Genomic DNA, 15,158 nt, shown 5'->3' on the forward strand with positions numbered 1-15,158 from the left:
TAATTTAAATTACACATAATTCTCTAAAGTGAATTGTGTTTGTATCCAGTCAAGTCAGATGACTATGTCGAAGTGGGTTTATAAATGTGTGATTAATACTACAATTATTTTTTCAAGCTCAATCATGATGAATTGTTATGATTTACTTTGACTTGACTTCTAACAAAATACTACTACTATTATCCAGCCATTATTTTAGACCACTCTGATTAGACCAATGCAACAATAAAGTGCAATTAAAGGGATCCAATAATAGTTTTTTAAAACATAATTAGACGTTCTATCTAGATTTAATTTGATGTGGATTAATATACATATTGCAACAAGGCCCACGAGATTTTTGAGGGGTAATTAAATGATACATACAAAATGTTTCACTAGTGTTTAAAATTAGTACAAAAAGTTATAAGTTGACATATTTCATACAAAAAGTTTAATTAATGTTTCAAATTAAACGTTCCATCCAAAATGACTAATACCGTTACTTTTTTTTTCTTATTTCTCATCCTCTTCACTCCACTCCAAAATTATGCCCTTTTTTTCTTATTTCTCATCCTCTTCACTCCAAAATTCCATGGAAGAGGATAATCTTCAGCTTGCCAATCTGGGCAACAGTCACAAATAATTATACTCCCTCCGTCCCAATTTAAAACTAAGATTTAGTTATACCACGAGTTTTAAGAAATTGGTGGAGTGTGTAATAAATGAAGTGAGGTAGTGGTTGTTGGAGTGTGTAATAATTGAAGTGATGTAGTGGAAAGTGAGACCCTTTTGACTTTTTGTGTGTTTAGAATTTTGTTTTGTTTTGTTTTTACGAAAATAATGGCATTTGAGTGTATATTTGATGAATAATGAGGTTAAATTTTATGTCCAAATATGATAGATTCAAAATGTGATTCTTAAACTGAGACGGACTTCAAAATGTGACTCTTAAACTGGGACGGAGGGAGTACTTTTCACTATGTTCTTTATGTACTCATGAATTGGCTTCCTACGTGCTTTGAGTTGGGCCTCAACAGTAGTCTTCAAGAAATGAGTTCCTCTAAGATGATTCCTTATCTGAACATATTTCTGTTGTCAAATATTGGTGGGATTATGGCGTATCACTTGATTACCAGGAGAATTATGTGACTAAAACTAAAAAGCTTTTAAACATAGTGGGATTCATGGTGGCTTCGTGGGCTTTGATTTTTCTTCCCTTATTTGGAACGCCTAATGGGGTTGTGAGTTCGTCATGCTCTTGGTTTCTTGGTACTTGGAAGAGTTGGATTTGCCGTTAGCTATATGTGGCTCCAACATACAGAGGAATTGAAATTTTGGAAAATAAGAAAATTAACGGTGTTAGTCATTCTTGATGGAATGTTTAATTTGAAACATTAATCAAACTTCTCTATGATATATGCTAATTTAATACTTTTTGTACTAATTTGAAATAGAAAAGTGTAATTATCAGATTTTTGAAGAATAATTAAAGCTCATGGGGCTTCGATCTTAAATGGATCATCAAAATCAAAAGCGTTAACAATTTATCCAAAGGGAAAAGATAGTGACGCTTTTCTCTTTCTTCCCCGTGTGATCGTGCTTCGTGGACGTCTACCATAGGCGAATCTTCTCTCTCTCCATTTCGACCTCTCTAGAGAAAGAAGGCAGTTGCTTGTTTCATCGCATCTCGATCCGAATCGCAAGATGAACGACTCCGATGTCTCCAAGCAGATCCAGCAGATGGTCCGATTCATCCGCCAGGAGGCGGAGGAGAAGGCCAACGAGATCTCCGTCTCCGCCGAAGAAGTAAGCCGAGCTCCGATACGTTCCGATTTAGGTTTTTTTTATGAGGATTTTTGTTGATTGAATGGATCGCTCTTTTATTGCAGGAATTCAATATAGAGAAGCTGCAATTAGTGGAGGCTGAGAAGAAGAAGATCAGACAGGAATACGAGCGCAAGGAAAAACAAGTTGAAGTGCGCAAAAAGATGTATGATTCGTGGTTTCGTTTAGCTTTTTTGGCGGCAGTTGGTTGGTTTTTGCTGCGTGTTTGTTTGTAAAATGAAATATATGCGGAGTTTTTAGTTAATTTGATTTTCAAATGACTCTGATTTTAATGTGTTAACTTATTGCTCTCCGATTCTATTACTAGATCTTGATTGGAAATCTGCATCTTTTAAAAATGTCAATGTTAATATGACTTGTAATTAGCTAAGCTTTAAATGTTTTGATTGATGCTCGTTATCATTAGGAGATGATTAGTGGACACTGGTTTAATTTATTTAGATGTCATCTGATTGAATTTTTATATCTTGGCTGGTGTAGTGAGTACTCGATGCAACTGAATGCTTCTCGAATCAAGGTTCTCCAAGCCCAGGATGATTTGGTCAATTCCATGAAGGACAACGCATCGAAGGAACTTCTGAGTGTTAGCAGTAATCAGAATAACTACAAAAATCTCCTGAAGAATCTCATTGTTCAGGTTCGGGAAGCTGAATCTTGGTCTTGTATATAACCTATCATTTCGGTATCTTCTGCATACATTATTTCTTTGTAAACTACATACATATTTGTATCGAAAGACTTCTAGTTATTTGGCTGTCCACCCTAGAATTGATTTCTCGTGATAATATTTTACCTTATGGAAATCATTTTTCGAAGCTTTGTACATGAAGCCCGTGCACAACGGAATATATATCCATGGGGAGCATTTCCACTACAGAGATAATGATTCCACGGCCATTTGAACTTACTGGCTTTTTTGTCAAACTTCAGTTTTCATATTCAAAATTCTATTTCGAGTAATTTAACACATTCGTACTCTTCCTCATTCCAACTCATGTGTGATCCATCATCATGATTGCATAATGTATGTCATTGTAAAATCAAATTGAGATATTCTTCTTGTTTACTTCATATATTCTCTATCATTGAATCTCTTTAGCCAAAAAAGTGTCATATAAAAGTTCACTACTATTGTTCAAAATTCATATTTATCCCCATTGCAGAGTTTGTTGAGGCTGAAAGAACCATCTGTGTTGCTGCGCTGCCGTAAAGAAGACGTGGGATTGGTAGAGTCTGTCTTGGATTCAGCAAAGGACGAATATGCAGAGAAAGCAGAAGTTCATCAACCTGAGATTGTTGTGGACAAAATCTATCTTCCACCAGCTCCTTCTAAGAAGAATGAGCACGACCGCTACTGGTAATAAAACCTGCTAAATACTAGTTCCCTTTTATTCGTGGAATATAAAAAATGAGCTTATGCTAAAGTTGACTGAGTAGACAACCGATTTGTTAACTGATCTGGAATTTTGACACTGCTGACAAGTGAAAACACCATGGCAATTATTTTCAGTTCCGGGGGTGTGGTGTTAGCTTCTAGGGATGGGAAGATTGTTTTTGAGAACACTCTCGATGCCAGACTGGAGGTTGTATTCCGCAAAAAGTTGCCAGAGGTACCTCCCAATCTAAGCTCTCTGTATTTACTTGACTCCGTTTTTGCTCATTATGATACCACCTATATGGAGATGACAGATGTGAACTATGAATCATATTGCCTAGTCTTTTATATATTCTGCAATGTTCTTATTGTTTTCTATTAATCCCATGCCAATTAGTTAAGAGGAGATGCTAATACTTGTATCTAAGTATCTTCAAGATCATTTCTCGGGATCAATATTAGAGTGCTTGTTTAAAATAAGAGTAAAGGTCAATTTTGGTCCTAAACCTATAACTAAAATACGAATTTGGTCCAAAACATTCACTTTTTGAAAAACAGGTTCATAACAAATGAAATTTTTGTCGAAGTGGTCCTTGACGGTTCCGTAAAAAAATTAACGGTCAACCCTAATTGCACAGGGGCATGACCGTTAGTTTTTTGACGGAACCGTCAAACAAGGACCACTTCGACAAGAATTTCATTTGTTATGGAGTATGGACTTGTTTTTCAAAAAGCGGATGCTTTGGACCAAATTCGTATTTTAGTCATATGTTTAGGATCAAAATTGACCATTACTCTTTAAATAAAGGCCAACCCTGCTGCGAAATAATGTGCAGAAAACACATCTTATTTTAATCTAGATTTGAGTGTTTGAGAAAGAACTGTGAATACCATAGAAAACAATGCAAACTCAAAAAAATTAAGAAAATTCCATTTACTTGTTAGTCCTACTGAATAAGCTTTTTTCAAAGTGTTAGGATACTCACTCTGTTGTTGGCTTAATGCAATTTATCTGATTGCAGATCCGCAAGAGTCTGTTTGGTCATATTGCCGCTTGATGGATGAAAACGTGTTCATCTATGACACTGGCTTGGCCATCGACCCAAGAGAATTCATCACCCAGTGGCTTGTTCGTGGCTGTCTATGTTCCGTTCTCTCGTCACATTCTTGATTGCATCGCGAGGTGCACGCTATCCACATTCCGTGTGTACCTGTCCGTTCAGTGTTTTCCTTAAGTTTATGTACGCTACGCATAGAAGTCTAGCTCGACGCTGCTATTTATTTTTCGATTCTCTGTTATTTTTGTAAGCTGCTTGGACCTAGTTTTTCGTTCCTGGTTTTAATAAATAGATGACATAGATCATCTTGAAAAAAAAAATCTTACTGTTGTATTGGGCGTATGTATTTCGTAATAAGTTTGTTTTGTCAAATATTGTCTTACATTAGTGATCATTTTTCTATTAATTTAGTAATCTTAAATTTATTTTGCATAATTACACCCATCATATCCAATTTTCAAATAGTGCATTGTAAAGGACAATTGTATTTATTAGTAGTATTTATTTTTATGGAGTAAAAGTATCAATAGGTCATTAAATGTTGTAGATAAATTGAACCTATAAGTAGAATTTTAGATCTTTAAATATTATATTGTCTAAAATAAAAGATTTGTGCTATTTGGAGTATACTTGATAAATGGTACTGTAGTAATAGTGATGGAGTAGGAGATCGTCATTGGTTTTACTTGATGGCAGTTGACTCATTTCTATCTTTCATTTTTAAGAGCATCGTAGTTATAGCCCAGCAATAGCCTAGCCATAAACTCCTCCTGCCATATTATCAATACTAAAAATTCTCCTGCCACATCAGAAATAGCCCAGCCATAGCCTAGCCATATCATAAATAGCCACATCACTAATAACACAATATACGGAATTTAATTTAGGAGACATATACGGGAAACATTAATAATACTATTTTAATTTTTTAAAAAAGTACAATAAATTAAAAAAAGTCCAAAAATTTTTAAAAAGTACATTAATAAAAAAAATGACATTCAAAATCGCAAAAAGTACATTACTTAAAAAAATCACTCGCCGGCTCCCTCGCCTCCGTCGTCGCCGTCGCCACCGCCACCGCCGCCTCCGTCGCCACTGTCACCGCCGCCTCCGCTGCCACCGCCGCTGCCGCCTCCACGCAGATCGTCATTCATGCTCTCGAGCAATGTGAAGAGAAATCTCTTCTCCTGGGGGTCCGTCGCCGCTTGCCATTCGGCTAACGTCTTCACCATCATCTGGCGCGTTTGTTGACGCGCGAAGTACTTGAGATCCTCTGTAGACTGGCGGTCAAAGGGGGATGCCGACTGGACCTCCTGGGAACCCCCGGCGACCCCCCTCGCCTCTCGTTGCGCCCGCTTTTGCCCAGCGGGGCGAGGTCGGTGGCCGAACGAACGAGGGTTGGGGAGCACCTGGTCCGTCTCGGGGAGGTCGTGGGAACCACCGCTGCTGCCGCTGAAATCTCCGGTATAGTTCAATCGTTGCTTCTTCAGCCAGCCAGCGTCGACACCTACTCGGAATTTCTCGGAGTCGTTCAGCACAAGATAGCAGTTCCAGTAGGTGAAGTCCTTATACAACCCGGGCTAGGGGAAGGCTTTCTCCGCTATCCTCCTGCAGTCGTCCTCCGTTTGGCCACTACTCTGCATGCGGAGGGCGTTGGCGTACAAACCCGAAAATCGGGAGACGGCAGCCCTGATTCGGTTCCACGCCTTCCGGCAATCCTCCCCGTTGTGTGGCCTCCCCTCCGGGAAAAATAGCTGGTAGGCTGCTGCTACCTTGCCCCACACGTTGACGATCCTCTGGTTATTAGAAACAAGAGGATCGTCGCAAACACTCACCCACGCCTTTGACAGCGCAACGTTTTCCTCGTTTGTCCACCTTCTCCGTACCGTGGGGTCATCCCCACCCGGCTGCGACGACTCCCCGACCTTCTTTCCCTTGCCCTTCTTCTTTGGGGCGCCACTACCCTGCACTGCTCCCCCCGTTTGAACGGGAGTTTCCGGAACTCCGAGACTATTAAACCCAAAATCCGACAACGCAAAATCATAAAAACCGCTCGGCGTGAACTGCGCATCCGTTGGGGTCGATGTGTGCGACGAAGCAGTCAAAAAATCAAAACTGGGGCGATAGACGTCCCCCCGCGTCACCTGCGTCACCGGTACGCCCCCCGACGTCCCCTGCGTCGCCGAACCTCCCCCGGGTATCATCTGCATATTGGGTGCCCACCCCAGCATCATCTGCATATTGGGTGCCCAACCCCGCATCGCCGGGAACCCCCCCGGCGGACTCCCTCCGATCGGCATCCCGGGTAGCATCTGCTGCCACGGGTACATGTTGTAGTACCCGGGCATCTGATTCCATCCGCCTCCAACGGGGATTGGGGAAGTTTGAGAACCGCTCGTCCCTGAACTGGGCTCGTTGTTCAGATCCATTTCTCGATGTTGATCTTGTACAGAAATTAAGATAGAGAGAGTACTCGTTAATACAAGTGGTGCGAATGAAAATGAAGTGCAAATCGCGTATATATAGTGTTTCGAAAATTAAAAATAAAAAATAAAAAATCCGCTGGGCTATGCGCTGGGCGATCCGGGCGCTGCAATGGAGCCGAGCGGATCGCCCAACGGATTTTGACCGCCTAGCGCTAGGCGAAATTGATTTCCGGAAAACCGCTCGGCGGTTTTCTGCTCCTCCAATGGTTCGCCTAGCGCCGGCGCTCGGCTAGGCGGTGTGCTAGGCGCCATTGTGAAATTAATAAGTTAGTATTTCAGATAGTATAATTATTTTTTATTTCATTTTAAAGTAGTGTATACGATGATGATTCATCATCATATGCCAAGTATTGCAAATACTGCGAATTTATTGTTCTTTATTAAATATTGCAAATAAATATCTTGGTATAACTGCGAAATTAATTGTTCTGTATTAATTATTGGAAATATTGATGCTACGTTAATCTCGTTACCTTATTGAATCTACTTTTTTTGGTGTTTAATTTACTAATTACAATGTCCAACGGTTGAAAAAAATTAAAATCTTGATTATAGTTTAACCACTTCATTTAATATTTTATTTAATGGTATATATTGCTTGCTTCCTAGAAGCATGTGAGAACATCAACTGCACATAAATAATATTTATGCCTCAAAATTATAGCCTAAAATGTTCGTTGCAACTACACCACCTCACATTCAACACTTCTTGTGAAATTGTTTCTTCAAATTTCCATAAAAAAAGCTACAAATCACTCAACCAAAAACAAAGAAATTGAACCCAAAAAAACATAAGAAAAAAAAGGAAATGAAATCCATTCATGTAGCTAATATGCAGCAAGATTTGCTGGCTCACTTCTTGAACTCTCTGGCCTTCTCTTCATGCATGAAATCAAGCAAAACAGTGCTCTTGCATTTGGGGCATTTTGGATCATCTTCGAGCAGCATCACGTACATCAAGCAGCGCGGGCACCCCACGAGCATCATGCTGCTGCTACTCTCGGGGCTGCTCGAGCAGCGCGAGGCCCCAGCCGGGCTCGCCTCCCGGGAGACGCAGGAGCTCCGTGGGGAGACGTCCGCCGACGAGACCGACTCTCGGGGGGACCCCACCTGCCTACGGGATGGGGACAGGTTGAGCTTGAGCTCGAGCTTCGGGGTTGAGTCCCTGTAGTTCATTCTTGCTACCAATGAAACAGGATAACTTGTACTAATAGAGAGAGACTGAATTTGTGATGTGACTTACATGGATGATTTGAGGCTATATATAGAACAAGAAGAGAATCTTTGGAGAAACAAATTGGTGGGGTTTCTTTTATTACAATAATAACTAATCACCAACAGAAGTGGAGTGTAATGAAATGTAATAAAGAGGGATTAAAATCCCAAGGCTAAACAGGAAAATATTGTAGGTGAAAAGATCACAAGAAGTTTGCTGGCAGATTGAAAATTAGAGTAAATATTTGCAACCACAATGTGTGTAATAGGCTACATTAATTCAAGGCTGCAATTGTTGGTTAACACTTAACACATACTACTATTTAAAGAAGCAATTAAATTGCCATTAAAAAAGAGCTAACTGCCATCAGAAAATGCATATTACACCTACACACAGCCCTCACTATGTTGTGTAGGTTACATGTACATAAATCTCTCTTAAGTATTAACCCTACCCGTCCCGTTTGATTAGGTCCGGTTCTTGACAACGAGCCTACCTATAACGAGAGCAAGAGGGCATAACAACAACCTCACATAAATGCCTGTAGATGGAGCCCCCACTGGTGAGCAAAAACATCAGGTGTTGGTATGTCTTTCTCAGGCAATAAACGGTTTTTATTACACGCAGCGTACAATGCACACGTCCCCCCCCCCAAAATCTACACCCACACACACACATTTATAGTTAAAGAAATGGACTTAAATGTCTATGCAGAAGTTAGATGTGTGTGTTGGAAAAGCTACAATTTTCCAACTATTTTTAATCTGCAGCAGAAGTGAGTTGGTTATTTTAACAAGCATTTACTTAGCCATTGATGGGCTTCATCCAAAATGGATGGGTCTCACTTCAACTAACCTTATTTATGGCTCTAAATTAGACCAATCTCTCTCTCAAGTGTCCAAGTTGGAAGAGCAAACTAATATTCCAGCGAAAAACTGCAGGTTTTCTTTATGTTACACAGTGCTTTAGGACCACAGTGTTTTTTCACATCAAACATCAATGCTGAGATAAAAGCAGTAAAAATGGATGTTTTGTTCCTTGCAGATACCTCAACACGGCGCCTAAGTGTGTCGGCCTGAGGCGCGAGCCACGGTCATAACAAGCTGCAGTAACACAAAGGGGGGCAGTGGCTAAGACAGGACATGTTTGAAAATGACAAAATTCATCAAGATTTCAAGAAACACATAGGTGAAAAAGGGACCACCCAATCAACCACCATATTTAAGGCCAGAAATTGGATTGAGACATGAGAAGCCATAAATTCTCTCCACCTACTAGAGATGGATAAAATTCACTCTCCCATATCAAATATATGTCCTAGATCTTTGTTCCATGGTTATGATATAATCAGCATATACAAAAAAGAGCAAATGTTGTCTGCATCAAGAAATCCATTCCAAATTAAGCAATTTGCAATCATGGATTAGTGTAAAAAGTAAAAAAGGGCTTTACATAGAAACATCAAACAAGCATGTGTCAGAATATGAATTTTGACAAAATTGATGTATAAGAACTGTAAAAGATAGGTATTTAGCAATTTTTGATGCAGAACATAGCAAGATTAAACAGCGTGCAAGTAATTAAGGAGCAATTCAAGAATCCCAATTAACTTTTACATAAGTGAAAAAAAGCAAACATTCGCACTCTCATAATAAAAAAATCTCTGAAAATCCGAGGTGTGGTTTTGCTGATTCTTAAAAAAATTAAATCTTGAATCTTAAATACATACACGAGTAAGGAGTATCTTTTATATTTATACATCTTTCAGTTCTTCAGTCCTTGAGATACATGAGATATGAAATATAGGGAGTATGAAATAAAGAGAGAAATATTTCAATCGGTACTGATAAATGTACATAATTTACATGATTGAACTTTTTTTAAATATTTTATATTGAAAATTGATTATAAATATTAATTAATTTAAAATAAATTTTATATTAATTATTTTACAACACTTCGAATAAAATTTGAAATTTTAACTTAAATATTTGTATATTTTAAAAAAATTATTTTATTAAATATTGTATAATTAATTCGAATCAAGCTCGAAATCATGTTACGATTTGACATAAAATTTCTATATCACTTCTTTCTTATTACTACATATACTACAATAAATAACAAAATTAACTTTCATTCAATTCAATTAAATTTAAAAATTTAAGGATATTATGTACATGTTTATGTACATTTATCTTTTCTCTAATATAATCTAATGATAAAATTATTTGTAATAAATATAAAAAAAATGTAATATTTTGTAATCTACATACACAAAGAGTTGATGACATTTAAAAATAAATACAGAATGTATTAAATTAAAACACGAAGGAAACTTTATGTATAATTTATCTAAACTTCAAATTTTTTGTAACAATATGAAATTATGGCAAAACATGTTGTATCCATAGTATAATTATTTTTAAAGAATGATTGAGCGAAGAAGTAGCGAGTCTACTCACCAGACTCAGTTCATCAGTGTTAAAGGGTACTATTATTGTATACTCTACCAATGTCCATTATTGATAAATTCTTAAAAAATAATTAAAATATTATTAGTAGAAATTGATGTCCAATTTATTACCAGTATCTTAGAAAATTAAAGATCACTAAGAAGATTTATAAAGAAAAAGAATGAGAAAAAAAAGTAATGACTCTTTATTTTCTAGTATCTTAGAAAATTAAAGATCACTAAGAAGATTTATAAAGAAAAAGAAAAAAAGTAATGGCTCTTTATTTTCTTTTGTATGTATGTATGGTCCTTACTTATCCAAAATAAAATCATCATTACAATTTATCATTAAATATGTCTCTCAGAGCATCCACAATGGCGGCAAGCGGACCGGCTAGCCGATTCCCGGCGCTGGCCGGTCCGCTCGCCGAACCATTGCAGCCGGCGAGCGGCAAATCGGCGAGCGCACGCCGATTTGCGGGCGCTAGCCGATCGGCTGGCCGCCATTGCAGACTCCCGATCGGCGAGCGATCGGTCAGCCGATTTTTTATTTATTTTTTATTTAGTTTTGGCGGGTTTTAAATATTGTAATTTGGTCCTTCAATTATCGGCCAGCTCGACCCCAGCCAGGGGCTCTGCCCCTTGGACCCCGCTCTCGGGGGTGCTGCCCCCGAACCCCCGTCCAATCATAACGAATTCAAACAAGTGTGCACTCCGCACTTCCAATTTATTTGATGTCTCATTATGATCATATTGATCAATCAAGTTAATCCAATAACACTAAAATATCCAACACCGGATAGCGGCGATGACGGGGAGGAGTGAGGCGGCGGTGGCGGGGGGGGAGCTCGTGTAGGCATGCACAAGGGTCGTAAACCGCCGGTTCCGGGCCCGAACCGGCAGTTCAAGGGTCGAGAAAATGCCGAACCTGAACCGGCCCGCCTAGCTCCCGGCGGTTCCGGTTCAGGTTCAAAAAACCGGCGGGTTACGCGGCGGTTCAAAACCGCCGGTTTTCGGCTTGAACCGCCGGTTCCGGGCCGGTTCGGCGGTTCGATTTTTTTTTTTTTTTGCATTTTTCAACTTTTCAATTTTAATCAAATTAATTTACACTTTTCAAGTTTGTTTTTGTATGCAATGTGAGTAAATAAAATTGAAAAAAATACGGCTAAAGTTGCAATTTTATTGAAATTGCATGTTTACAAATTACACGTGACAAGTTACAACAATTACAAATTGAAAACATATGGCGGTCTTGAAGTCTTAAACAAAATTTAAATACAAATGAGACTACCAGTGAAGAACTAATTACAAATGACAAGAAATAACGTTGAAGTTCTTAAACGTATAAGTGTATTATATATATACTCTTAACCGGCGAAGAAGATCTTTCTACATAACTAAATTAAGGACACCTTTAGCAATTCAACTTTAAATGTTGAGTTTCGTCTAACAATCAACAATTATAGTAGAATTGTCAAAAGTTTCCCTCATTTAGCCGTATAGAGAAATATACTTCATCGACTAGAGTATATACAAATACAATTATGTAATTGTATTTGCATATTTTTAAAGTAGGAATTAATGGGAAAAAAAAAGAAATAAAAGAAAAAGGACTTGAGCTCAACTTAAATTAAAAAATTTAAGTTGAGGTGCCTACGTATCCCAATTGCTCATTTGCATTAGGGAATCAAAGTCCACGTAGTTCTCTTACCTTACTTACCTATTTGGCTTGGCCGGCGGCGGTTGACGGTTGGCCTAATCTTCATCCCCGGTGAATTCATCTTGTGATCCCTCTTGACGATCATTCCAATCATTTTCTTGTTCTCGGACGTCAGCTTTGGCCCAATCATCAAGTAACATCACGGCTTCCATATTTTTCGCCGAGAGCTTACTTCGTGATTCATCCAAAACGCGCGAGCCAACACTAAAAGCGGACTCGACGGCGACGGTGGAAGCCGGAACAGAAAAAATCTCCTTGGCCATTGAAGCAAGGATGGGAAAATCTTTGTCGTGGGTTCCCCACCAATCGAGGACGTCGATTTGGGCGGGAGGAGTAGGACCTTCATCACCAAAGGAAAAGAGTGATTCAAAATATAAATCTAATTCACTGACCATACCTGAGGACCTTCCGCCGGTGCTGTAGTTGTATAGGTCGGCTAGTTGGGATTGCGCGTCGGGGTCATCATAATCGGCTTGAAATGCAAAGCCATAGTTATGTTGTGGAGGAGGTGGTCTTCTGACTTGGTGAGTGGTGTTATACTTGGTTTCATATTCGGTGTAGAGAGAGCGCAAGTTATACTCGAGGTTTTGTTGCACAACTGACCGGTCCGGGAGGTTTATTTGAAAGGTTTCTGAGAGGTCGACTCCAAATTCGTCACTGGTATCCGATTGGATTGCTTGTAGGGGACCAAGATCAATTGAACTCAAATTGTTATAATAAAAATCTAAAATTCTAGAGGTACCTGCTAATTTCCATTTTGGATCCAATACCTTTGCAATCAAAAACACGTTAGGAATCTCACTGAAATACTTGAGCCATTTTTCAATCATATAATACAAAACGCACATTAACTCGGGAGAAGAGGAAGCATTTTTCATTGCAGTTTTAAAACCAAGGGATATGTACATGCAATGCTCCAAAACACGAACAGCAGTGCAATAATAAACACCCGACAATTCAACAGTAGCATTTTTGAAATATTTGAACAATTTAAATAAAGCCAAACTGTTATCCCAACAACTATGCGAAAGATATAAATCACGGTAGGGGTTAGTTCTATAAAAATCACATAAAGCATCTTTATGTGTCAAGGTAGAATTCAGACAATCATATGTCTAATTCCATCTATGAGACACATCCATAGTAAAATTCGTGTACCTAACATTCTTTTGATGGCAATATTTCTTCCATGCTTTGCCAATAGCTGGCTTTTGATGGATTAATCTAACTGCATTTCTAATAGGAGAGACATGCTTTTGCCATAATTCAAGCGCATCCTGTACACATAAATTTAAAATATGGCAAATGCATCTTTGATGAAAATACTTACCTCCAATTACCGGTGTACAAGCCGCAATCAAATCGGCAATACTTGCGGTGTTGGCAGTTGCATTATCAAAACCAATAGAAAATATCTTGTTGCATAACTGAAACTCATTCAACACTTGTATAATCAAAGAAGCAATTTCGGGTGCAGTGTGTGGACTTTCAAATTCTCTAAAACCAATTAAACGCTTGTTCAAAGTCCAACTGTTGTCCACAAAGTGAACCGTAATACCCATGTATGAATGACGGTTAAAACAATCCGTCCAAACATCTGAGCAAATGTTCACCCTGTGGCCCATGTTAACTAAATAACGTGATAATTCTACCTTTTTTCTCCAAGCACTGCCGAACGGTAGATCGTTGCACGGTCATTCGACCTATTCTTTTGATTGCTACATTCAACCCACTTTGCATAGTAACCTCAAAACTTTTGTCATCAAAAACATTAAAGGGCATATGCTTCATAGCCGCCCATCTAGTCATTGTATCATCAAAATTCTTTTTATCATATTTAAATAGAGGCGCACCTGACGAACCCGAGCCGGCGGGTTGGAAGTTTAGTTGGCTTTGGGTAGAGGCAGTGCCGCATTCTACCGGATGCTTTGCCACTAAATGGCGACGGAGGGTGCCATATCCACCACCGGCGGACCATTTGTACACTTTATCGCAATAGTTGCAGTAAACATGAAAGTCCGAAGTCTCCTCTTGAGAGTTCGGATCGTGAGAACTTGGAATCACCACCGCCACCTTCTTGTAGTGTTTGATAAAAATGTCCGATTTCAAAGCTTTTGCCGTGTTAGTGGGTGCAGGGGGAGGCATCTCCTCATTTCCGCCGGTGCTAGAAGGAATACGAGAATGCGATCTATCCTCGTTGTTGTCCGAGTCCGACGATATAGTAACGTCGAACTCCTCATCTTGTTGGGAACGACCTCCCCTACCCCCACCTTGTTGCATTTCAGCAAGTAGCATGGCGGTCCTATGATCTTCTTCCATCTACAAATATTATGTAAGTAGAAGTTAAAAGTATGAACGCAAAAAAAAAATTAATGAAATTTTGTGCATGTGAATTGGAAAACAAATTTTTCATTACTTACTTGCATGCGTTCGGCTGCCAATCGGGAAACCTCTTCCATAACATCTCGACGACTAGGTCGTCGAGATTTTGAGGGACGCGTAGTGCTTTGATCTTGGGCTATTCCCTTGCCCCGATCACCACGTCTCGATCCACCACGAGAAGAAGACATATTGAATATATTGATAAATGAAAAGTAATATTGACTTGGAATGAAATATGTATAAAGTATAAAAGAAGTGGTAAATTATGAGCACAACAAATATAGTAGTGAGCAGAAAGTGTAGAATTAAACTTGCGCAATTAGAGAGAATGAGGAGAGAATAGAGAAATGGAGATTGAGAATGAAATCCTTGTTAACACAAGAATGGGGTAAGGAAATATGAAGGAGAAGTGGGGTATTTATAGGAGTAAAATTGGAAGAAATAAAAAAAAATTCAAATTTCAAATTTTCAAATTTTCGGCCGAACCGCCGGTTTACCGCCTGAACCGGCGGTTCAACCACAAAACCGGCGGTTTTTCCACCAAACCGGCGGGTTGGTCCACGGTTTTCCGACACAAACCGCCGGTTTCTGACCTCACCTAGCCCCTACGCCTGAAAAGCTTCCGGAACCGGCGGAAAC

General features: G+C 39.1%; 1 protein-coding gene across 1 annotated transcript; it reads left to right on the forward strand.

Annotated features, from left to right (window-relative positions):
• The first annotated feature begins 1,503 nt into the window (after window positions 1-1,503).
• On the forward strand, window positions 1,504-4,666 carry LOC121745284 (V-type proton ATPase subunit E-like). Its single transcript, XM_042139127.1, has 6 exons — window positions 1,504-1,788; window positions 1,872-1,972; window positions 2,308-2,464; window positions 2,991-3,184; window positions 3,338-3,437; window positions 4,225-4,666. Exons 1-6 carry the CDS (start codon window positions 1,687-1,689, stop codon window positions 4,258-4,260), a joined length of 690 nt encoding a protein of 229 aa, XP_041995061.1. The 5' UTR covers window positions 1,504-1,686; the 3' UTR covers window positions 4,261-4,666.
• Window positions 4,667-15,158: the final 10,492 nt, after the last annotated feature.

Source organism: Salvia splendens, chromosome 8 (assembly GCF_004379255.2).
Source record: "Salvia splendens isolate huo1 chromosome 8, SspV2, whole genome shotgun sequence".
NCBI classification, from domain to species: Eukaryota; Viridiplantae; Streptophyta; class Magnoliopsida; order Lamiales; family Lamiaceae; genus Salvia; species Salvia splendens.

Excerpts from the sequence above, each read along its gene's own strand:
- LOC121745284 (XM_042139127.1), top strand. The coding sequence starts at position 1,687 with ATGAACGACTCCGATGTCTCCAAGCAGATCCAGCAGATGGTCCGATTC. Across the intron at positions 2,465-2,990 it reads TGAAGAATCTCATTGTTCAG|AGTTTGTTGAGGCTGAAAGA; the intron begins GTTCGGGAAGCT and ends TCCCCATTGCAG. Across the intron at positions 3,438-4,224 it reads TCCGCAAAAAGTTGCCAGAG|ATCCGCAAGAGTCTGTTTGG; the intron begins GTACCTCCCAAT and ends ATCTGATTGCAG.